General features: G+C 35.4%; 1 protein-coding gene across 17 annotated transcripts in view; it reads left to right on the top strand.

The window, feature by feature from the left end:
* RhoGAPp190 (Rho GTPase-activating protein 190) overlaps positions 1-26,490 on the top strand; it is a 744,591-nt gene that overhangs the window by 102,821 nt on the left and 615,280 nt on the right. For all 17 annotated transcript variants that reach the window (XM_090374412.1, XM_090374407.1, XM_090374402.1 and 14 more), the window contains exon 2: positions 10,023-10,702. In XM_090374412.1, the coding sequence (XP_090230538.1) occupies positions 10,294-10,702 (409 nt within the window). In that variant the 5' untranslated portion in view covers positions 10,023-10,293. The remainder of the gene's footprint in view (positions 1-10,022; positions 10,703-26,490) is intronic.

Below are 26,490 nucleotides of genomic sequence, written 5' to 3'. Positions count from 1 at the left end.
TGCAATTTTCAGTGCATGATTCCTCAGAAGTGGATTTTTCAGTATCTACATAGAATTTATAAAAATTACATATAAAATTACAAAATACAGTCTCGAGTTCATGATTTTGTAAATCTTGAAACCTCTTTATTGAAATTGATTCAAAAGATTGTAACACTCTGCAGCATACTCCACTATCGATTCTGGTTTAAGTTGGCATTAGTAGAGGCATATGATGCAAGAAAGCAATCTTATACAACATCAGCCAAAAAAAAAAAAACCCTTCCCATTTCATCCATCCATTCGTTCCAAATGTTTGTTTAGTTCTGCCTTGAATCCACAATGACATATGGAAGTTTGTTTCAGCAGGTAAATTTTTGCACATCTATTTGACAACTGTCTTTCCTTAATTTCAGTTTATCCCCCCCCTCCCCTTCAGGTTTGTAATCCGAGCAAGAGGAAGTTCTTTTGGTGTTGAAAAATGTACCGTGCAGTAAGATTAAAGAGGTCTCTGACTCCAGGAACCATGTATAAAATATATTGCTCACGGAGGAACGGAATTAAGAAAAAAATAAAATTGCAGGTACAAACAAGAAAGTACTCTTTAATAAAACACATGTACTAATTGAGTTAGACTAAATTAATTAAGTTTTGTTTTGCTTTATTTTTATTTAATTTAGTCTAACTCAATTTGTACCTATGTTTTATTAAAGAGTACTACCTTGATGTACCTGTAATTTTCTTTTTTATTAATTCCATCCTCCGGAGGTGAGCAATATATTTTTTACTTTATACCATGCAGTGTTGTTTTTTCAGTAGTTATGAACAATTGCAGCATTGATTCAATACTCCTAATATTGACAACAAGAGAGATAATAAGCTGATTTGGCTCTTGTCATTTCAAATTTAGATCATTTAAGTGGCTAGTGATATCGACCAAAAACACCAAATCACATTACCACTTTTGGCCCTCTAATTCCATAATGTGGGAACCTTTAATATCCATGAAGAATTTCACTTCATATCTCAGCTCATAGAAGTGCATCAGCATGCACCCTTTTGCTTAGCCAATGAACCTCACAATGGTACAATACACTGAAAGGACAGAATTCACGGGATACCTGGTTCCTGGGCAACAAGACGCTGTCACCCCCTCTCGCTAGTGGACGAACCCACTGCTTGGCAGGTATATAGGTACACTGCATTCACATAGACAGTAATTCGATGTCAATATGGATAAATGTCGTGAGTTAACCGACTTTGAAAGAGAGATTATAGTGGGTGTCCGATGCATGGGTCGCTCTATTGCGGAGGTGGTACAGAAATTGCACTATCACCGTTTAACAGTATCAAGAGTGTATCGGGAATACAGCTTTACTGGAATAACATCTCATCATGGACAGTGCTGTGGGTGGAAAAAAGATGGTGGATGAACAGGGCCAAGAAATCTGTCTTGCATTGTTTCAGCCAACAGGAGAGCGACAGTGGCATAAATCACTGCCTACTTCAGCGAGGGTGGTGCCAGAAACTTCACCAAGATCATCAGATGATCATTAGCCACAATAGGTTATGGAAGCTGCTTACCCACCAGAGTCCCATTGCTAACACCACGACACAGGTTTCTACGCCTCAGCTGGGTGAAAGAACATCGGCACTGGGCCTTGGATGATTGGAGACGTTTATTCTGGTCTGATTATTCCCTTTTCCAGTTATTTTAAGCAGACCGGAGGGTGCATATCTGGCGGAAACCACATGAAGCTATGCACACACGTCATGTCAACAAGGAATTGTTCAGGTAGGTGGACAGTCAGTAATGGTCTGGGGCGTGTTCAAGTGGCACACTTTGGGATCTCTGGTTTGCTTGGACCAGCCTTTTTCAACCTTCATACCTTGGAGGAACCCTTGAAATAATTTTCGGGTCTCAGGGAACCCCTGCATAAAAATTATTATATCTATAGCTCATGGTATGTTAGCGTGATCAGTAAGTTGTAGATATAATAATCCAATAATAATTGTCAATGCTCTTTTGAATAGAGAATTTCTGGCACCTCCGTAGCCAGGTGGGCAGGAGCAGCAGTGCATAGCACACGCTTTTTGATTAGACCGGGGTTCGAACCCGTGACTACCAAATACGGAGGATGTGAAAAGGTCAGGGAATGACCACTGCATATCCCCAGAGCAATATGGCCTTAGTTAGCATTAGTAGAGGCATATGATGCAAGAAAGCAAGCTTATCCAGCACCAGCTAAAAAAAAAAAAAAACCCCTTCCACTTCACCCCTCCGTTCGTTCGAAATACCTGTCCAGCCGAGCCTTAAATTTATTTAGGCTATCAACTTCCACAACAAGGGGTGGAAGTCTGTTCCACCAATGCTCCTAAAAAACCAAAACAACAACAACAAATAGAGAATTTCTATGAATCTGTTTATTTTGGTCAAGTTATTAGCTTACTCTTTTTGTGTGGTTCCCCCTCCCCACAAAAGATATCAACTGTAATGCAAGTCAGTAGTGCAGGTTGAGGAAACTTCAGTTTTTCCTTTTTTTAAAATTTTTTACTTAATTTTTTTACCTTATCCCAGTAGGCCTAAAAGTCTTATCACAAATTTCTGTTGAAAAATCTATTTTTAATCATTTATCTATTATTATGCTAATGAGGTGTGGTACATGTAAGAGTAGTTTTCTTCCCCTATTTAAAACTTAAAATGACTTTTTAGCCATCCTTTCTTTAAAAAAAAAAAAAAAAAAAAACAGGTAGTGAACCTTAGCTGACTTTTCTCGAAATTAATCTCTTTCTTTCCTTTTATAAATTTTAAAAACTCATAAGCCAAACAATAAAATTCTGTTAAATAACTGGCTTAAGCCAAAATGGGATTTAATTTTTCTAAAGGTAAGCTTGGTAGATTTAATTTAAATAAAGGTTGTAAATAGATTTTAATTCATGTTATTTACGTGAAAATTTATTGATGATGTTGAATAGTAAAGCTACTAAAACCATAAGCCACAGCAATATCAATGAAAATATAGCCTAAGACAATTTTATACAAGATCATGAAAAAACATTTTCTTACCGAGTGACATGATCAGGCTCAAATATAGGCCTAGCAGGTGCAAAATACACGTGTTGGTTTCTTGATCTTTTTTTTACGCTATATATTCATAAAAAGTGTTATTTTTGAAACTAAAAATAAAGAATAAAATTTACCTCTTTAATGTGAAACCTGTGCTTGTTTTTTGCTGCACAAGTACTCAATTCAGGGTCGAACTTAGATAAGCATTCAACTGAAATGACACGGTTTCTGTCCTTGCTCTTGATGCTTGTTAAACCAGAAAAGGCTTGCTCACACATGTAAGAATTTGAAAACTGCAGAAAAATGTTCATTGCTTTCCTATGAATGGCAGGATACTCTTCTTTCAAAGAAATCCAGAACTTCTCTAGGGCCAGATCAGTAAATCTAGTCAGTAAAAGTGCAGGTCAAGTTTAGAGCTGTGGAATGGCCATTGATAGTTAGATTTGTCCAAACACTGGGACAAATCTGACTCAATCAACGCCCATGCCACTGCCCTAATAGAACTTGACCTTTATCTTCAGAATATTGGCCTATCCATAAATCCGACCAAATCAGCTCAAATATCTTTCACCAACTTGAAGAAAAAGTTGAACATAGACTTATACATCAATAGTATTAAGGACCAGAAGATTTCACATCGCACTGATCTAGGGCTTACATGGGATGAAGGCCTAACCTTCCAACGGCACTTTGCCAATACTAAGGCAAAAACTCTGCCTGCAATGTGGGTAAGACAGGAAAGTACCGGTGTAAACAATCACAAACTTGCCACTCACTATATACAAACATGTCTTGTTCCGATTCCCACGTATGATTCAACAGTCTGGTCCTATGCTTCCCTCACTAACATCAAAAAATTCATGGGTATCAAGTATTGGATTTTAAGGTGGTTGAACCATCTTAATGGCCATCCTTTCACCATCTCGCGTTCTATAATTTATCCAAACCTTGGTTGCACCTGTTGGAATCATTTGCTCATGGCAGGAAAGCTACACAACCTCTGTCAGCTCCTCACCGATCCGCGTGATGCCTCAAATGTCCACAATCTTGTTGTGGGCTCTATGCTGTCCTGTGTCTTTTGCAATGACTCGTGGATTCTCTTAAGAAGCTTGCTACAGAATTTAACCATGATTCAAAGATATTTTCTGGCTAACATCCTCCAAACGTACAACACCCTGAAGATTGACCCCCACAAGTTCTGTGATGATAAAGTGTACAGATGTCAGAAGATACAGGACATGTACCATCACATACAGCTGTAGCAGTTTCCTGATTATCCTCTGCAGGATGGAATCTCTGTTTTTAATAATCCTACTACGCTTCTCTGCTGAGGAGAATTAATGTCTTAAATATTATTTATATGTATGTTAGTTATATATATTACGAGGCGTATGTGTTTGTCTCTATCACTGTATATATGAGTGTATGTGCTTTATTTACTCGTATTGGATGTTATTTGTTGTATTATTTTATAGAAGCTAATGCTTATGTACGTGTACTTTCTAAGTAGGGTACTATATAGGTACTCTACTAGCCGAAGGCTGTTCAGGGGTGTAGCATAAGCAATAAATTGAGTAAATAATAATAATAAATTTCATCTTGAATGTGCGATCAGACTGCAGCTCACAAAGTTCTTCCTCTTCTTTCAAAGTCAAGTTCTCACCCTTGTGGGTAGCACAGTTGGTAGGATCGCCGTCCTCCCCACCAGCACGGGGAGGATGGCATCCTCCCCTTCAATGTGTGGTGAGTTTTAGTTTCTTTGCAATTAGCTCACACACTTCATAACTTGCTTGTGCTACAGATGTATTTTCATGAATATTATGCCTTTTGAAAATAGATTGCTGTTTGCATAAAGATGCTTTTAAAAATGTTACCTTGTCTAAATACAGAGTTTAGACAAATTTCTTTTCTCATTCAATTTTTTGTATTCCTTATACTTGGCCAAATAGTGGCATTCAAGATTGTACTTTTTATGAACTTCAACCAGTTCTTTACAAATGACAACACACACTTTTCATTTACTTCCATGAAAAAAAAAATTATTTTTCCATTTTTCATCAAACAAAGAACTTTCGCCTGCAGCTGTTCTTCTTTTATTATTACTAGTCATTGCAGAAAGGGGTTACTTTTGTGCACTTTACAATATTGACTTAAATAGAAATAAGCAAATGAACCATAACTGTTGCCAGCATTCAAAATTATTGCACTTAATTTGCAATGATGTGTAATGATGCAGCCAATAATCAACAAAGACAAAATGTAAATCAACACTGACTATCCATCACCAATAACAAGACCTAATAAGACAGAGCCAATGTGCACATTGGCTTTTGGGGAGAAACAAATGCTAAATTGGCTGTAATAATAGTGTGACTATTATGTCATCAATTTGTACGTATTCTGACTCATTAATGTCATGAGACAAGGATTATGGCTAATAGAAATTTGTTTATGGAGTGCTTGAAACAACATTAAATTGCTGTTTTGCCTGTAATGCTTATGCCGATTTTTCATATGACATTTTAGAGGACTTCATCAGTGGGCCATTTCAAATATGATGGGTGGTGAAATTATGCCAGTGGGCGAGAGGTTCCCCACCCCTTGCTCTACATCATAAAAAAAAGAGGTCGGGGGATTTTTGTACTTTGCTTGCATAACTTTTTTTTTTAACACTGTACTTATCTGTATTATCTTGGAATACGTTATTCTCATATCTGTAAAAATCTTTGTCCTATACCCAGGTAGACTGGTCCAGGTGTTCCTTTTTTTCTAGTAACCCATCATTGTTTTCTTGAATTGATATCTGTTTTTCGATTTCTCTATTTAAAATCCATCCAGATATATGCTGGACTATAAATAAGTGCTGTCACACATGATTTGTGTGTGACAGCACTTATTTATAGTCCAGATTCATCAAAACTAACTATTTTTCATGTATTTCATGTATATTTACGTTCTCAGATAGTAACTTTATATATTGTGTATTTCCTGAAAATTATAAGCTATTGATTCACATTCAGTGCCAACAACTTTCTTATATTCCTTAAGCTTCAAGCCCATCAATAGTGCAAGAGTACTATAGATTTCAAGAACTTTTTTTTTTTTTTTTTTGTTACGATTTCATTTAAAAAAAAAAAAAGTGGAGAAAAAAAAAGTCATTACAGATATCACCATTATTTAAGTCCAGCTTCACTAAAGTTTTCTTTAGTTGCCCTGATTACATGTTTATTTAATTTTTTAAATTTTTTTATTTTATGAAAACCGCAAACATGAAAAGTATTAGAATCATGCATGTATTGAAGGTTGTGAAGATTGAAAATACCTTTTGACATTAGACTTGAGTTTCTGTAGATAGCAATTTTCAGGAAATACATGTGAAGCGAGGTTGTTCTAGAAAGCTGAAGTTGAAGGGATAAATAAAGAAGAAGAAAAGTTGTTTCTGTGAGTTTCAAGTTTGGATAGTAAATGGATTTTGACTGGTTTTAGTATGTGTTTGTATTTGGAAGAGAACAGGGGAATTAGAGAAATTCAGAAGAACAGTTCCCACGGAGCTATCTATAGAAAGGGCATGCAGAAGAAACAGAGAACATCTGTGAGACAGTCTTTGTAAGAGACAGGTCATTAATTAACCTGTCTGCCTTCTTTTGAATGTGGAGCCTGAGAGAGGTTTTTCAGGTGCGACCCCAGATGTGAAAACGATATGCCACGGTAAGGCAGATTTGAGATTTGTACACAGTGTTTATGATTATCATTAGCCATATGGTGCAAGAGAGCCTGAGGCTTTTGCTGCACCAGCCAAAAAAAAAAAAAAATTCTGAGTTACCCTGAGAGAGAGAGAGAGAGAGAGAGAGAGAGAGAGAGAGAGAGAGAGAGAGAACAACAGTCAGAAGTAGAAGGGAATCGCCAAGAAAGAGAAGAATGATGATATCCAGCTCGGGACCTGGGTGTGTCAAGCTCATGTTTAGTTTAGATGAAAAGTAATGCTGAGGGTGAAAGAGAAAACCCAGTTTTTTAGATGCAGAGGAAGTAGTATTTTTGATGTACTTATGTCAAGACAGATTAGGAGTCAGTAATCTTTGATAGAGATATATTATCTTGTCTGCAGATCTGGGTGTCATTGAAGATAAACATAGGTGCTGTAGACTCCTTTTTGTGAGATATAAAACAATACTAAATTTTAAAATTGAAATTAGGTTATCTTTGCTCCACATAGCAACTGCTTGGGTTTCACCAAACTTTTTCATTGAATTCATCCATAGGTGGGTAACCTAAGCCAATATATCACCAGTGGATTGACACAGACTGAATCCATTTTGGTGATCATTGATCAGGTGGAAGGTTTTGAGATAGTTTAGAAGTAGTTGGGAAAAAAAAAAGAGCTAGGTGCAGTGGGACAATAATTGGATGAAGGAATTTTTCACCCTTTTTTTAGAACTGGCTGGATATGAGCAAATTTTGAAGCAGAAGGAAAAATGCCAGTGGAATTAAAAAAAAAAAAAATGTAGAAAGGTGATACAGAACAGGAACAAACTCAGGTTCACAAGTTTTGCAAAAAAGTGAATAAATACCATCATGACCTGAAGCTTTCTTAGCGTCAAGATTGTTCAAAATTCTTCTGACATTGTTTTGATGGAAGACCATAGGAGGCACTGAGTGTAGTGTATCGAGAATGGTAGGACAAAAGTTTACCAAGATTTTCGATACAAGAATTAGAAGAAAAGTAGGATGCTAGCAGGTCAGCTTTATCTTTAGCTGAGGTGGGAGTTGAGATGGGCAAAAATTATGGCTAATAGCTTTAGCAAGAGACCAGAATGCTCAACTACCATTTGAACAACAACAAACAACCTACTCTTAGCCTGTTCAAAATATGGTTTGGACTGCTTTACAATTGTTGTGAGCTCTGGTGTAGGCAGAAAATGAACCCCTGGAGATTTCGATGCAAACTAATTGCAACAATCTTATTTTGAAGAGCCTTAGCACATTTATTGGAAAACCATGGTTTTAAGGATGAGATTTTAAGATGAATTGTGGAATGAAGGATGTGATCTTTACAAGAATAATATTTTACTGACACAATCTGAGCAACGTTATCAGTGGATTTATAACAGTAATCCAATCATGGAAAAGAAGAATGGGAATCTCACAGGTTATCCCAATTCCCATTTATGTAATGCCACTGTGAGGCTGAGAATGTCTCCTAGATAAAGGTCCAATTCTGAAAGAGACTATCACCAAATTGTGATTTGAGGTGCCTAGAGAGCCTACTCACTTTGACCATGCACTCGGAAGGGATGTTTATGAAACAAAAAAAAAAAGTTCAAGAGTATTGGGCATGTGGTTAGAATTGTCTGGTATTTTTTTAGTTAAATGAACAATCTGTGTGAGGTCAGTAGTAATTGCAAATGCTTCAGCATTCTTGGCCAGCTGTATCCTTATGACTAGAAAACTGAACTACTTGGAGTTGTGAACATTAAAATCTCAAAGGAAAATTACCTAATTGTTAGGAATGTTGGACTGGAGAAAGTTGAGTTTCAAAGAAAGGAAGTCAAAGAGGTCCAAGTGATTATTGGAGTTGAGAGAATGATAGAGTCAACAGATGAATTTGACTGAAATGGGTAGAAGGATTTTAAGCCAGAGAAGATCAGTGGAGATTCCAAATTAGTAAGTCTTTGTCAGGGTATATCAAAGTGGACATATGAACAAGTACTGCCTTTGAATGAAAGGAATCATACAATGAATAATTAGGACAACTGAGATGGGCAGTGGCTGAGGTAGCTAATAATTGGGATTCTGTCAGGAAGAGTAAATGGACATCATTGGGATTGGGATTGGAATTGAGACCACCAATATTTGTGAAGTGAATGTTATTATTTTTTTATTTTGGTTTTTAGGAGCATTAGCAACTAAGGCCATATTGCTCTGTGGGGATAAGCGGTGGTAATTTCCTGACCTTTCTGCATCCTCCATATTTTGGTGGTCACTGGCTCGAACCCTGGTCTAATCAAGAAGTGTGTGCTACGCACTGCTGCTGCTCTTGCCCACCTGGCTACGGAGGCGGTGTGAAGTGAATGAGGAAGTTTTTGGGAGTTTTGAATCTTTTTTGCAGATATATTTTTTCTGTTAGTTTTACTATTCATGATGCATTTATTAGATAATATACAACTTGGTGGGGCAACATGTATGTATGAAGTAATGAAATTTTTAGGTATGGCTTCACACAGCAAGAATATAGCTAGCTTCTTGACATAACAAAGCTTAGACTATGCCACTTGCATACACTATTTTTACACCCCTCAAGCTCACTGGCTTGAGGGGTGTAAAAATAGTTTGGTCTGCCAACTGTCTAGCAGCTGTCCTCTGAAAACATTTTATTGTTAGAAGAGTGGAGTAATAATTTTTTTTTTTATTTACTTGAAATTTAATCATTATAAAACCCAGCCTCTTACTCAAGTAAATTTGCTTATGTGCAACTTAAACTGTATTGGAAACAGGCAATAATTTGGTCAATGAGCAGATATTGGAATGACATTTTACTGATAGAAATTCAGGAAATTAAGTTACATTTAACTGGCAATTTCTCATATACAGTGGAATCCTGATTATCCTGTTACTGTAGTCTCTGTACTCTTATTTTAATCCTGATAAAGAAATACATGGCCATTTGCTAAAAAAATAGAGTTACTTTGGCAACTACTCATTTAAAAGCTTTATTAATTTGTATATATGTCAGAATGGAAGTAAGAGTAAATAAATGATAAATGTAACCATTAAATCGCTCTGAAATTAAAACCTTAAATGTTTTAATAGGCCCTTTCTTTTGAACAGACTTCTATTAGCTTTATATTTTAATTTAAATTACATTTATTAAATAAAATTTTATTAAGGCTTAATATTTTAATTAAATGTTTATATTTGATAATTATTAAATATTAGTTTATTGAATTTTGTTTATTTATTTATTTTTATTTTTTTCAAGGCTTGCCCGCTGTGCAGTCTTCAGAGGTCAGCATGGCGGGTCAATCAGCAATCAAAGATAGTTACAGCATACTGTTGTTCTTTACCATAGAGACAAGATAAAGGAATATACATAATCATGTCTCATTTAATAAAGGGTCCATCAGGCTGCTGGAAAATCTGTGGAAGGTGTTCATCTCATGAACACCTTAATCGGAAGCACTTTTATCAACATTTAACTTTCCCAAGACTCTGCTAAGAGGCAAAGTTCATGTGCCATCCATAGCTAAGATATGGCCAGAAAGTCTGATTCCCAGCGCTTCTTCAACATAGCTGTTGTAGGGTTATCTGGGACAGAAAAAGAAAAAGGAAGTACGGGTGTTGGCAAATCATGTCTTTGTAATCGCTTCATTCGACCTTTAGCTGATGATTATTATACAGATCATATATCAGTCTTGAGTCAAACAGATTTTAGTGGAAGAGTAGTAAATAATGATCATTTCCTTTACTGGGGAGAAGTTTCAAAAACTTCCGATGAAGGTGTAGATTTTTCTTTCCATGTTGTGGAGCAGACGGAATTTATAGATGATTCTTCTTTTCAGCCCTTCAAAAGCGGTAAAACAGATCCGTATTATAAAAGGTGCACCATTGCAAAACTCACATCTGCAGAAAAGTTAATGTACATCTGCAAAAACCAACTAGGTAATAATCTTTAATGTTTTTATCTAAACTTTTAAATATTGGTCTTATAGAAAACAATTGAAGAAAAATTTATTCATGTTTAAAATGAATTTTTTTTATTATGATTGAATTTTATTTTTATACTAGTAAACAGTTTTCACAAATTTGCATTTTAATACTAATAAAGGCTTGTTTATTTTGGTGTATATTTATATTATTGTTATAAAAACTGTAGTTATTATATTATGATGGGAATTAAACAAAATAATCTCTCTCATATTGTTTTTATGTGAAAATAAATTGATGAAAAAAAGTTATGAACACTTTTGTTTTCAATGTTTTGGGCAATTTAAAACCAAGTATTAATCAGCCTTATATAATTCTTAATATTTATTCTAGTGTGGGTTTTTCAAATATTCTTTCAGTATTTTAAAATTTTATTCTGATTTCAAATATTCTTTCAGTATTTTAAAATTTTATTCTGATTTCAAATATTCTTTCAGTATTTTAAAAAGCTCAGACTTTCCTTAGATATAAATACCAAATTGTATACAAGTGGAAATTGAAATATGGTTTGGAAAGAATGGAAATTCCATTCTTTCTAAATCTTATGAGAATAGAAATTCCTCTATATAATGTTTGATCTTTTACAAATGGATTGCAATATTTTTTAATGTTTTTTTTTTTTTTGAAAAAATGCGATATTTAAAAATGTAAATATGAAAAATGACATTTTTAAATATCACATTTTTCAAAAAAAAAAAAAAATTACATTATTACATTACATTATGTACAATTTTTAAAATTTTGTATTTGACATTATTACACTGAACAACAAATTTTGGGTCATATCTTGTTACAAGAATGAAATGAAGTTTACTTTATAGATTTTGGGTTGCTAAACACGGAAATAGGGCTAAAATGGCAGATTGGCACTTGTTTTCAACATGGCAGTAAGATGTAGCTACGAACATACCTGCAAATACTAACAAACACAGGACCCTTTCGCTTGTATTCAAATATTTTCAAATACCTTTAAATCACCACTCATACTTCCGATAGTTTACAACTAAGAGGATGTTCTCAATGTATACATATGTTTCTTTTTTGTGGATGGCACATGCAAGAGGTATTGAAGGCAGCATATTTCCATTGTGTAATAACATAGCCTTAACGCTAACCTTAGAAGAATCTATAAATAGTTGCCATTCTTTGGAATGTGCTACATGTTCATTGCTGCTATTAGACTATCAACATCATAACAGACAGTGAGTTCACTTTCTGATTGATAGAATTTATCATAGTCTTTATTTTGAGTACAAAATGTTGTCACTTTCACAGAATGATTTAGAAGATTCCATTGTAGCCTCAAGGCCAAAAGCTCTGCCCTATTCTTTGGTAGTTTGAAATCCCTGATGAGGTCATTAAGATCACAGAAAATGGCAGATCCCTTGACATAAACGGCTGTTTTACTTCGTGTATATCAAGTTGATGTTCATCAGTGTCTTCATTTTCATCAGAGTGGTTCAGGAATGGGTAGTACTTCCTTGTGAGGCACATATACCCAAATATGGTATATTTGGGTATACAGTAATACCCTGACTTACGCTACTCCGACTTATGCGAACTCGGAGTTACGCGGTTCTTGATTTTTTCGTTTGGCAACACTGCCGCCCACTATCTTCAATGTCGTTTTTCATATGTTATCGATATACGGTGCGACGGCGGAGAATGAGAGCGAAAGATGAATAAAATTCAACTTTGCTGCGCATGAGCTGCACAAATATACAAGAATTTGTATTCCAACTATCGTATTTATATGTGTGCGTTCGAATTCGAGCTCAACTTTTGTCGGAAATTACATCGTTTTCACGAGAGAAATGGATCGCGTCGGTTGAGCCGTATACAGTCAGTCCTCGTATAACACGTGTTTACACTACACGAATTCGATCATACACCGTATTTATAAATACGGTACCAATATCTTATAATATAACACGAACCGAATTGGCATATGCACGATTCGCCTTTGTGTTTACAAGAAATGGCAGTCGAACGCAGAATCACCCCAACCGAACGCAACACAATAGGAATGAAGAGAAGATTCTGAAAATGTATTTGTGTTTTATATCAGTGAAGGGGAAACACATTTTACATAACAACGTAAAAACCAACACAATTCCAGCTATCGATATGCAATTAGATCGAGTTTACTACCAGTTTATAACAGATTCCACTAGCAGAAACGCAACTGGATTTTTATTGTTTTATGGTAGTAACCCCTAGAAATGTGAGGTGTTAATAGTGTATCTCTGCCTTTATGGTGTTGTTTATTCAGTTGCTACATACGCGCAGCTTTGTTTATGCTTATCAAGCGTGCCTCCACGTTTTGTAATTGTGCTTTAGTCCCTAAAAATGAGTAAAATACTTAAAAGGTGTGAAAAGGAAGCGTACTGGTGAAGACACTGCAGATTCAGAGAGAAAAAGAAAAGCAATTATCGATAAACAGAGGCGGACTGGATCAAAAATTCTTACCCGCGAAAATTTATAGTGGCCTCATACTATGGTTTATGGCCAAAATCACACCGGCCCACCGGGGTTTCCCCGGTAAGGCTTATGACCAGTCCGCCTCTGTCGATAGAGAAAAAATATGAAATTGTGAAACGCTTTGAGCGAAATGAAAGACCATGTGATATTGCACATGCTACAGGCCTAAATGAAGCAACGGCGAAAAGCACATGACAATTGCAAACTTGTCAGGTTGAAAATTCAAAAGGGCTCAATTGTAAAGGGCTTAAAAATTTTAGAAAACACAGACTCCAACGAAGAACGCGTTATAGCTACAAAGCAAGGAATAAAAAAATTATTAGCTTGCTACGAAGAAATTCTGCGTGAAAAAAAGAAGGCGCTGTGTTGTCAGACGAATTTGTCAGATTTTATGAAGCCATCGACATCGAAATGACTTTTTTACGTAAGTCATTTATTTTTTTAATACATATTTTGTATTAATATGTATAAAGAACTGCAATTTTATTAATATTTTTCTTCTAAACTAGTGTTTTTGTTAGTCTTTGGTCCCAATTAAACAAAATTTATATGTATTTATATGCAAGGTTGTACCCCAACTTACGCGAATTCGACTTAAGTGATTTTCGTCGGACCCACCTATCGCGTAACTTCGGGGTATTACTGTATCACTGTCCACTTTTTCTTCATTGTTATCCCCTTTTCTAATAGGAGGTACCACACAGAAGTAACAGTCTGTGACATGATTTGTTGGCTCCCTCCATATCATGGGCACTGCAAAAGGCTTAAAACATCCTTTTCAATTTACCTATTTTGAGTTTTGATGAACAGGTAGTGCAGCTTATGTATGGAGCCCAGTTCTTGTCCTAGTCGCCTACTTTACATCCAAAGTACAAGAAGTAGGCTTTTTTATGGCTTGAATTAAGGGACGCTTTCTTTAAGCTAACGTGACTTCTCTATATATGTAACAGAAGTTATCCAGACTATTTACACAATTACAGGGCATATTAATCTTACGTGACACATATAAATGTTCCTGTTTATACTCCGGCACTACCACCAGGTCAGTGGAGTTTACAATAAATCAATCAATACAAATGTTAGTCGTATTTAGCAGTCACGGGCTTGAATCCCGGTAAACTCAGAGTATGTGTTATTGCACTCGCGCTTCTGACCACTTGGCTACGTAGTTGAAGGTGCATTTGAGGTGTCAGTTGCCGATCATGTGATAAGCGCATGGTGGTACTGAAACTGTGGTATTCCCCTGCGTTTTGCCAAGAGCCGTAGTTGATAATGTAGATTAACTCCCTAATACAAGATCCCAACTAATTTGAAAACAAGAGACAACTGACATATTTTAATGTGATTTTCGTGTTCAGCAGCATGAAATTACTCATGATTGGGTATTTTTGTTTTTGTAACATTTTATGTGTTGACCAGTGTTATAACATTGATTGTTTCAGAGTTTATTTTATTTTTTTGTGCTATTTATGAAGCAATGGTTTATGTGCAAGTTGAAAACCTGCACTGTGTTTTATGTTTGCTACGATGATTTCATCTGGCACCAACCTTTTTTGTAAACTATTAAAAAGAATGAAAATTTTTCAAAGATTTTTATTAAACTAAAAATGTCTTGAGTATTATAAACACGATTAGTATTACCATAATAATAATGTTGTCATTAATGAAATTTATTGATACTATATCAAACATGTACAGATTCCAGTACAAGCAAGAAAAGAAAAAATGCGCTACAGATCCCATGGTCACGCCTATGCTATAACATGCATTTTTAATTATAGGAGTGACTATGGGATCTGTAGAAAAGTGTGTTAAAAGTGGAGAGCTATATGAGCAGAAGTGTTAAAATGGGAGTTTATTGAAAAAGATTTATAAACAATATATAAATTAGATAGTATGAATCAGAGCTGTAATACTCAATACGTTCTATGTTGATATTAATATTTGTAAAATAATAAGAGGAGTTTACCTCAATATACTACGTAGAACACTTCTGTATGATACTTTCCAGAAATTAAAACGAAAAAAAATTTTTCATTTTAATTTCTGGAGAGTATCATACGGAAATGTTCTACGTACTATATTCAGGTAAACTCATTATTTTACAAACAATATATAAATATATAAATTTTTATAAATAAAAATTTATTATATATTATTAGTCACTTATATTTTTGAGTGTATTTTGTATTTATATATATATTTTGCACACCGTTCAGTATAATTTTTTGTTAAAATTGCCATTTAGATTTTACATTTTTTAAATTAAAACTTCCTAATTAACTGTTTTTCCCCTCAGTGGGAAAATATTTCCCTGTCTTCAGTTTGGTCTAAAAATGATATCTCTGTACTTCTGAAACATACATAAACCAATTTTATTTGTAGAAAAAACAAAACAAACAACTGTTGTGTGTGGGATGTTTACTTCTCAGTACACTCTTCATTTCTATTCCTTCACATGCTTCCATTGTTATTCCTTCACATTTGTTTGGTAGTGTGTTGTCTCTCCATACACTGTAACCATGGTGTTATTATTATTATTTGCATATTTATTTATTTATTTTTTTAAGTAAAGTAATTTGTGCTCTTTTCAGAAATGTACTGATGATATTTTTAGACTAAGCCGAGGATGATGGACAACTTTCCCATTGAGAAAAACATATAGTTTATTAGGAAAAATTTTAATTTAAACGTTGTAATTTTAAATGATAATCCTTAGTCCAATTTTAACACAAATTTGAAAATTTCAGTCCAAATATGTCCAGGTGAAAAATAGCTTAAACCAAAAAAATAAGAGAAATAGGTCTCATTGCCTTTTAATTGGAACACCTTGCATATTAGTATTAGCCATATGGTTCAAGGAATCCTAAAGCTCTTGCTTCACCAACCAAAAAAATAAATAATAAAATAAAATAAACTACTTTTTTGATTCTCTCCTGTAGGTAGTTATCCAGCTGACCTTTGAATATTTCCAAGCTGTCAGCCTTAACCACCTGTGGAGATATAAGTTCCAGTAATAAGCAACTCACTGGCTGAAAGGAAACTTCTGCAATCTAGTCTAAACCTCTTCCACCATAATTTGAATTTATGGCCCCCTAGTTCTGGAATCATAACAGTCAAAATTTCACCTTCATTCATTTTACATTCTCCTCTCAGATCCTTATACAACCTCAATTAACTCTCCCATAGTTACTATATTACTATGGGAAAGTTACCATAGTGCCTAGTTACCATGTTCTGTACCCACATATTCAAAGCCTTTCATCATATTGGATGCCTTTTGCCAATCTCATCAGGTACAATGTCTGTTTTTGGACACATCCAAGAACCAGTTTTTTTTTTTTTTTTTTTTTAGGCGCAGTCTCCATACTGGAGTGCAGTGTTCCAAGTGTGGTTGTACAGTGGAATTATGATCTACCTATCTCTACAAGCAAATGTATGATAAATCATCAATAGGATGTAGCATCGAGCCTCCCTTGCTGCCTGGCTCTACTATTTAAAGAGCTTTAGTCCAATCATATTTCCCAAATCCTTTTCTTCTTCTTCTGCTATTCTTCAGAATTCCATTTCTATCAAAATGATTGTGCTGCATTCTTGATAATTGCTTCCATGATTTTCCCCACCACAGAAGTCACACTGACTGATCAATAGTTACCCACTTCATTCTTAGAACTGCATTTATGTATTGGCGATACATTGGTACTTCTCCAATCCAGGGGAATTCTTCCTGAGTCCATTAATGGCTTAATAATTAATGTTAATCGTCAGTGCACTCTCTTACTGCATCCCTCAGAATTACTGGGTATATGCTGTTAACTCCAGATGGGTATATGCCATCAAACTTGCCTTAAGGCTTGAATGTTTTTATTATAAATAATGTGAATTTTCAGTATTGCTAATTTCATGCTTCTAGTGTCACTTGCACAGTTTCTCCCTATATTAGTGTCACTTGCACAGTTTCTCCCTAGCTCAGCTGGGCTATCAAAGACTTTCCCTTTGTCCCTCAAATTTAAATAAGTGTAAAACTGCTTGTCCTCATTCTATGCCTCTCTCTTAGGCAGCAATTTCTCATAATCATAATCTGCCTTTGCCAACCTAATCTTTTCTGTTTCTGTTACAAATCAACTGGTAGCTGCTTTAGGCTTCAGTTCTGTTTATTGCTCTGTAGTTTTCACATGCCAACCCTTTTTTTGCTCTCTTAAACTGTCAACCTCATTATTCATCCATCTCAGCATCCTCCTCATGTAATGTTTTCTTAATGGTATATATGCATTCTTGATTTCTGTAACTATTGCTTTAATGGTATACCCTGATTTTAACATATTTGCACTTCGTGCCATCTCCCTAGTGTGTGATAGAAGCTGTGTAGCACTTTAAGCTGTCATAATTTTCTTTAATGAAATTAACATCCATTCCTTTTACTTTAACAACTGGTACCTCTTTCCTCATCAACTTTGTGATCACTTCTTAATTTTCTGTACTCTGAGCTCTATGAAGTCATCTGGTTTTTGGATAATGATGAGGTCTAGTAGTATATGTGCCGTGCCTGATGAATGGCGGCACCTGGAACGTCAGTTCAACTCTGTCGTCTTTTGCTGTGGTGATAGACGAGATTCCTGTAGGTATAATAACAAGGTAAACATGAAGAAATCATTTCAGGTTACATTAGGAATTCAAACTGAAGGAAATTTTGTTTAGAATTAGACTTATTTAAAAATTAGAGGAACCAATTAGAGATAGATAATGTGAAATAGTTAAAATCACTCAACTGTTTGCAAGAGAAGGAATTATCCAGATAATTATACATCTTTAAACAAATAGTTATTCAAACTGTTTGAGACAGAAGAAATTATACAGGAAATTTACAGTTATACAAATGCAGAATATGAAATTATACAGATACAAAATATTAGTAAATTAATAAGAGGAGTTTACCTCAATATAGTACGTGGAACACTTCCGTATGATACCCTCCAGAAATTAAAACGGAAAAAACGAAAAAATCGACAACTTACCGGTACATTAAAGTAAAATATAAATAATTAAAGTAAAATATAAATAATTAAATAATCAATTTAACACAATTCAAAATCAATTCAAAACAATTAAAATTCAAATTAACGCAATTAAAAGAATCTAACGAAAATATTCAAAACGATTTTCCTTCCTGAAGCTGACAATGCTTTTCGACCGACTGTCGTGATCACAGGAATTTTCATTCCTGTGATCACGACAGTCGGTCGAAAAGCATTGTCAGCTTCAGGAAGGAAAATCGTTTTGAATATTTTCGTTAGATTCTTTTAATTGCGTTAATTTGAATTTTAATTGTTTTGAATTGATTTTGAATTGTGTTAAATTGATTATTTAATTATTTATATTTTACTTTAATTATTTATATTTTACTTTAATGTACCGGTAAGTTGTCGATTTTTTCGTTTTTTCCGTTTTAATTTCTGGAGGGTATCATACGGAAGTGTTCCATGTACTATATTGAGGTAAACTCCTCTTATTAATTTACTAATATTATTATCAACGTAGAACATATTGAGTATTACAGCTCTGATTCATACTATCTAGATACAAAATATACAAAGGTGTACAGAATTAAACAAATATGCAAAGAATTTATACAAAAAAAAATAAAATATTAAAAAAAAAAAGGGGGGGGTAACCGTTACAGTTGATAAATACCCTAGTCCAGTAATTAATGTCCAATCAATTCAAGACATGAAAGAGTGTTCAGCACAATAAGTTTTTCAAAATTATGACATAAATTATATTATTGTCATACTTTACCACGAAATCTAAGGAAACAAGTTGCTATTTAAATATAAACTTAAACACAATTTACGCAATTTATTTTGCCGACCGGGCTAGCCGGGTGGGTAAAGTACCTGCCTGGCAACCTAAAGGTCGCGGGTTCGAATCCCGCCTCGGGCTTGGATCAAAGTACTGCAAAAACCTTGGGAGGTGCATTATGGCCACAGAAGCTGATGCGCCAACAACTACCAAAAAAAAAAAAAAAAAGAACACAATTTATTGATAATATAAAACATTATCAATTAAATTAATATTAAAATATTGATTGATAATATAAAATAGGTTTATAATTCGACAATAACTGTTGTCTTTTAAGAAAGACAGAGTGTGAGAAATTCTGAAAGGACTGAAAGAAAGTAGCAGAGGAAATGAACACAGATTCCTGACCAGGAGTGACAGACAGTAACTGTGAATGGAATTCATTGTAAATAGGGTAAAAGAAAAAGAACGTGGTTAGAATCCTCAACAGAACCGCAAAGACAAAGTTTGGAGTTGGAAAGGTGGAAAGAGGAAAGTTTAAAATTTAAGGAAAACTGTGTCCTGTTAAAAGAAAGCTAGAAAACATGCTGGGAGAAGACCATTTATGAGTTTTTATTAACATGTAACTTCTAGAATAAATAATTTTGTAATTAAGCATTTTTGGGAATCAGCCAGCAAAGTTGCCAATGGTCATGAAGAATATTTAAAATTCGTTGTTTTTCTTGTTTAGAATTGGAGAACATGTCAGTTTGTATTCCATTGAATTCTGCAAGGAAGCCTTTACAAATGAAGTAAGAAAGTCCATAGTAAATTAGATAAGTCTAAATTTAGTGAACCAAATAGAACTTGTACATCAGATGTAGACATGGTTCTACATGCCCTAACTAATATTAGGAGGAAACTGTGTTGGATTGAACCAAGCTTGGACTGAACTGCAAGCAATTTAGTCTAAACCAGGCTGCAGCAGCATAAGTGGTAATTGGTAAAATAACAGCTTTGTATAGTGTATGCAAAACCTTACGGTTCAGACCCCAGTCCTGATGGGAAATGTGAACAATTTGAAAGACAGATTTTCTCACTTTATAAGACAGATAATTCAGACAAGGAAGAAAGATAAGGCGATCAATCAGTAATCCAAGGAATTTTGTGGTAGTTACAAAAGGGAGAGATTTACCATTAATTTTTTTAAGAGGTGGGCAAGTTGGCGAAAGGGTGCCTTTAAAGACCATCATACAAGTTTTACTGTGAGAAATAGTAAGTTTGTTAAGCACTGACCAATCAGAAAGTTTTTGAAGAACAGAATTTGGGAAAACCTTTAGCCATAGAATTTGGGAAAACCATAATGATAAGGTCTAGAATTTTTTTGCTCCTAGTACTTTCTCTGACATGCTGTTAAAAAAACAGTCTAGCTCAGAGGTTCCCAAACTTTTGTGCCCCATAATGGTCAGTCTATTATTTTGTTTTATTTTAGTAGTTCGTTTAGCTCCTTTTTGGTGATATTTCATGTCTCTTGGAACTGGTACTCTACTAGGGAGGTTCCGCTAAATTTCTATATAATTGGCCTTATATTTTAAGTTTTAATATGGATTTGCTATTAATTGGATTTAATTGAATTTCTAAATTATTTGGAGGCTTTCAGCTACAGTTTCTGTCTTGTTACTTTTACTTTCCCCCTCCCCATTGATTTAATTTTTATGTTAAATTTTTGCTCTACAGTTTTGCCATACTACTGGCATATGTTTTAATTTGATTTTAATTTAATATTTATTATCAGTTATATATATACAAAGGGTACTAGGAAAGTTTTGCAATATGACGCAACAATGAATCACAGGAAGCTGCTTGTTGCTGCATGTTGAGACTATGTTCATACGTGCATAGTAGCCGCCGCGCCAAGTCGATGGGCTCAGTTATTCATTAGTAGTGAGAGTGTAAAGTGCTTGCGATGGCATCGTGGTCACGAAATGAGATAAGGACAGTTTTGCGGTATAATTTCGTGCGTGGTTTAACCATAGACCAGTGCTTAGAAGAAATGACTCTTGCACTAGATGATGATTGTCCACATCGTACAACGATATTCAGGTGGTATAGAGAATTCCAAAGGGGAAATTTCACTCTGGAGGATTCTGAGAGGCCGGGAAGACCATGAACGTCAGTTACGGAGGAAAACGTTACTGCTGTGAGGAAAATGCTTGACGAAAACAGGCGAGTGACCTACCAACAGATAGAGGATACTTTGGGCCTAAATGCACCAGCAATTCGTTCGATTCTGCAAGATCATTTGCACGTGAAGAAACTTTGTTCTCTCTGGGTGCCGCATCAACTGACTGAAGAGCAGATGACACGACGTGTGACTTGGTGCCGGGAGATGTTAAAAAAGTTTGATGAGGGCCAATCTCGGTATGTGAACAACATCGTGACAGGTGACGAGGCTTGGCTGTACTATTACGATCTGCCGACCAAGGCTCAAAACAAAGTTTGGGTCTTTGATGATGATGACACACCCGTAATTGTCAGAAAATCCCGATCTGTAAAGAAGAAAATGATAGCTGTATTTTTCAAATCGAATGGAATTGTGGAACGTGTCGTTTTGGACACGCAGAAGACAGTCACAGCTAAGTGGTATACTGAACAATGCCTGCCTAAAGTCATTGGATCTATGAAGAACCTGCGGCCAAAGTCAAGAATGGACACCTGGTACCTCCATCACGATAATGCTGCAGCTCACCGCGCCAAAGCCTGCACCGAATATTTGACCACGACAGGACGGAAACTTCTCGAGCACCCTCCCTACAGACCAGACCTTGCTCCCTGCGACTTTGCACTGTTCCCGCATGTGAAAATGAAGCTAAAAGGGAGGCGGTTTTCCAGTGATGAGGACCTTCTATGGGCTTGGGACAACGAGTGTGCTTTACTCCCTAGTGAAACTTGGCAAAACTGGTTTAAAGATTGGTTTTGGAGGATGGAGAGGTGTATTGAATGTAGAGGAAATTACTTTGAAAAAATTAAATAAACAAAGCTGTATTGCAAAACTTTCCTAGTACCCTTTGTATATATTTATATATAAACAACGACCTCTGGAAACCAGGTGAAAGCCAGCTGTAATCAGCCTTTCTGCAATAAGCAGGGCTCTGCTGTAGTCAACTTTCTCTTCCTGAGCATCTCGTGAGATGCATGATGACTCTTCCTATGATTAAAGCTGGCCCCTTTCAAAATCAGCCATGTGGTAGGCAATGGCATACCACCATATTATCTGATGTCACAGAGACCACAACAAAAACAACTCCAAAAGCTGCTGTTAACCAGATCCTGGATGCCACTGTGTGCCCTGCAAAATTAAATTTAAGAAAGAAGAGGGTAAACGTGGCCACATGGAACGTAAAAAGTTTAAAAAAAGGCAAGATGGATATGGTCATCAATGAAATGGATAAGCTGATCAAATTTATCCCTGCTCGCAAAGTTTCTGTATATCACTGACAAATCCCCATGAACTGTCCTGGCAGCATGTCTGCACTGTCAGAGAATTTCATTTCTGACTGCACAATTACCCCCAGGTCTTTTTCATTCTCCAACCTTGAGTGTAGTACCACACTATTGAATTACTTTGGGGGTTACTGCTACCCATATGCAGTACCTTGCATTTATCAATGTTTAACTGCAGCAGCCATTTCTCAGCCCATCGATCCAATTTTCCTAGATTTTGTTGCAGTAGCTCACACTGATGACTGTCGTTAAACACCCTGCCAACCTTTGTATCGTCTGCAAACTTAGACATTAAGTTTGATATACTTTCATCAATATTGTTTAAGAATATCAACATCATTGATAAATATTAAAAACAGCAATGGGCCCAGCATTGAATCCTGGGGAACTCCACTAATAACATTAGTTTACAAAGAGCAGTGCCTATTGATAACTACTCTTCTTCCACTTAACCATCCCTTTATCCATAACAATAACTTGTCCTTTATGCCACATTGCTCCAGTTTATACAGCAGTCTTTTATTTGGAACAGTATCAAAAGCTTTCCTGAAATCCAAGCATATGATGTCACAATTATTTTTTGCATCCAGTTACTTGGTCACTGCATCATAGTAGCCTATCAGATTGGTTAGACAAGATCACCCCTTGACAAGTCCATGCTGTGAGTGCAGTATAATTCCATGCCTGTCCAAATGGTCCTGCATTACTTCTTTAACCAGTAATTTCATTATTTTCCTGATGAGGTTTATAATGATCACTGTCACTACAAATTTTATGATTACTGATTTTATTTCTGTGTCCCTTTAAAAAAAATCACTGAGACTGAATATACTGGAATATCACATTAACAATTCAAACAATAAGTTCTGGACATGAGCAATATATGAAACAAAAGTAAATTAAAACAGATTGACCACTAATTAGCACCGCGATGGAAGGCAAAAGACTCTTTTTAATTTATTTTTGTTTCATATGTTGTTCACATTGTTGCAGTTAGTTTTTAGTATTGTTAATATGATATGAGCAAAGAATGGGGACAAGGAGTTTTCATGTATGTGAATACAGGAAACAAAAATGCAAACCAGATTGGATCCTTGCACACTGGGTGTGGGAAAGTCTTAGACAACCCGCCTGATGTTGCGGATGAATTGAACAGGTACTTTTGCATCTATCTTTCCTGAAGAAAGACCCTTCATGCTGAAAAGAGGCTGACTTATATGAACTTAGTGATTTCGAAATTACAGATGACTGTTTATTGGAAAATTTTTGAGCATAAAAGCAAGTAAGGCTCCCTGAGTTGATGGCATATACCCAGTAATTTTGAGGGAGGATGCCAGGGAATGTATTGAACCACTGAAGTTAATTACGAGGATATCTTTGGACTCAAAAGAGATTCCTTTGGATTGAGAGTGCAAACATCGCCAATACATAAAGGTGGTTGGTAACGACAGACCGGTTAGTCTGACTTCAGTGGTAGGGGAAAAACTTAGAAGCAATGATTGAGTGTGACCCAAGGACATTTAGATAGGTATATCATTCTGAATAACACACAACATGGTTTTGTTAAGGGAAAATCATATTCAACTAACATAGCTATTTTGATACAGTTACTGGTGAGCTGAATTTTGGGAACAATTTCAGCATAGTTTATTTGGATTTTAGCAAGGCATTTGACTCAGTCCCTCATGAGAGGTTACTGTATAAGCTGGAACATGTTGGGATTACTAGAAAATTTCAAAGATGGATTACTGGGTGGCTGCAGGGCAGAAGGCAGAGGGTTATGATTAATGGATATTCTTCAGATTGGTGCAAAGTCAGAAGTGGGATCCTCCAGGGGTTGGTTCTTGCGCCAGTGTTGTTTCTGATTTTCATAAACAACATCAACGATGGGATAGAAGGCTTGATGTCAAAATTTGCAGAGGGCGTAAAGATTGGTGGAGTATCAAGCAGCACTCAACAGGCTGTAAGAATGGTCATAGAAGTGGCAGCAATATTTTAATGTTGCTAAATACAAGGTCTTACACTTGGAGAATAGCATCCTACAAAAAAAAATTATACACTAGGTGGGGTTGAATTAAAAACAGTAGAGGAAGAAAGGCATCTGGGAGTTACAATATGTTCAGATATGAAGTTTCCTGAGCAGTGTAAACTGGCAGCCAGGAAAGCCCATGGTGTCTTATCAATGATTTATCGAACGTTATCCTGTAGAAATAAAGAGGTCATAACCACCGTATAAGGCAATTATAAGACCACATTTCGAATACTATGTTCAAGTATGGAGAACTCGTCTCAAAAAAGACATTGAGCTTCTTGAAATGGTTCAAAGACAGGCAGCTTGCATGGTTGAAATCGGCAAAAGGGTGACCATATTAGGATTATGTGAGCTACAGAGTTTGGCAACCAGCTGCCTTAGAGGTGAACTGATTGAGGTGTATAAGGCTCTGAGAGGGGTTAGTAAAATGAATGAAGATGGATTCAATGTTATAGAGAATTCCAGAACTCAGTAGTATAAATTCAAATTACAAGGAAAGAGGTGTAGACTAGATTGTAGGAAGTTCTCTTTTAGCCAGAGTTGTTGATTGCTGGAACAGGTTATCCTCGCAATTAGTTGAGTTTGACAATTTGAATAAATTCAAAGGTCGACTGAATAGTTACCTATGTGTGGAAGGAAGCAAATAATTTGTATTTTCTTATATAACCCCCCCCCCCACTGGCTAATGCTTGGCTGGTGTGCTTGCTTTTTGCCTGATATTGATGAGTAAGTAGATATCACTTCAACAGTACAATTGTCTATTTTTGTATGAGGAGTGACATCTGATTTTAAGATATATGAAGAACTTTTTGAATTGCATCCATTAAAAGGTCAAATGAAAGGATCAGATTTGATTGTGGAACTCCTTCCTTGTCTTAAAAATCATAATTTGGATTTCATAATTAATACACTATCACTGTATTATTCATCAGAAGAATCTGTTGGGTAAAACTAGGATTCAAAGCAATTATGGATGATGTTAATGCTGTAAATTTTATTAGATCATGAGAGTTAAACCCTAAACAATTCAAGAAGTTTCTCAATGAAATCGAAAGTGAATATAGCATCATTGTTTACTACACTGAAGTACTCTGACTTAGCAGAGGTAAAATTTTACAATGGTTTTGTCACTATTTGAAGAAATGAAAGTTTCTTATTGATAAAGGACAAAGTGTGGATCACTTTGAAGATGAAAATTGGGTTTGCAACCTGGCATTCTCTGCAAACATATCTTGTCATTTGAATGAACTAAATAAGAGACATCAAGAAAAAGGTCAACTTATAACCAAACTTACCAATGATGTATTAGTTTTTCAAATGAAATTATTGCAGTTTCAGTCCAACTTTTAAATAACAACACTTGTTACTTTCCAGAAAATATTTAAACAATATAAGAAAAATAGTAATGAGTACATCATTTACACTGAAAAACTTCAGTTGTCTTTTGAACAGAGATTTGAGGACTTTGAGTTATTGTTTGAAATCTTTACCAATCCTTTTGAAGCTTAATATGAAGAAACTGAACCAAATTTACAACTTGAACTAATTGACCTCCATTGTAATTATGAACTGAAATTAAAATTCACAGACGGTGATATATTGAATTTTTACAAATGCTTCCCTCAGGACAAATATCCTAATACATTGATGCAGCTGTTCGTGCAAGTTTATTTGGAAGTGTATGCATTTGTGAATAGGCTTTCTCTTTAATGAGAATGAACAAGTCAGTTCATTGCAAACCACTTTATAAATGACAATCTCAGCTTAATCATGCGATTAGCATGATTAAGCTAATATCGAAGCAGATTTAAAAAGGTTTAGCCTCCTGTATGCAAGCTCAAAAATCTCATTCATAAATTCTACTTCTTCTCTTGCGTGCCGTCTCCTAACAGAGGTTGGCGACTGGACCACCACGGAAATAATTTTACGAATTAATATAAACTTTAAG

This window comes from Mastigoproctus giganteus, chromosome 5 (assembly GCF_048544385.1).
Source record: "Mastigoproctus giganteus isolate SK-2022 chromosome 5, ASM4854438v1, whole genome shotgun sequence".
NCBI classification, from domain to species: Eukaryota; Metazoa; Arthropoda; class Arachnida; order Uropygi; family Thelyphonidae; genus Mastigoproctus; species Mastigoproctus giganteus.
This window is presented reverse-complemented; position numbering and strand designations above follow the sequence as displayed.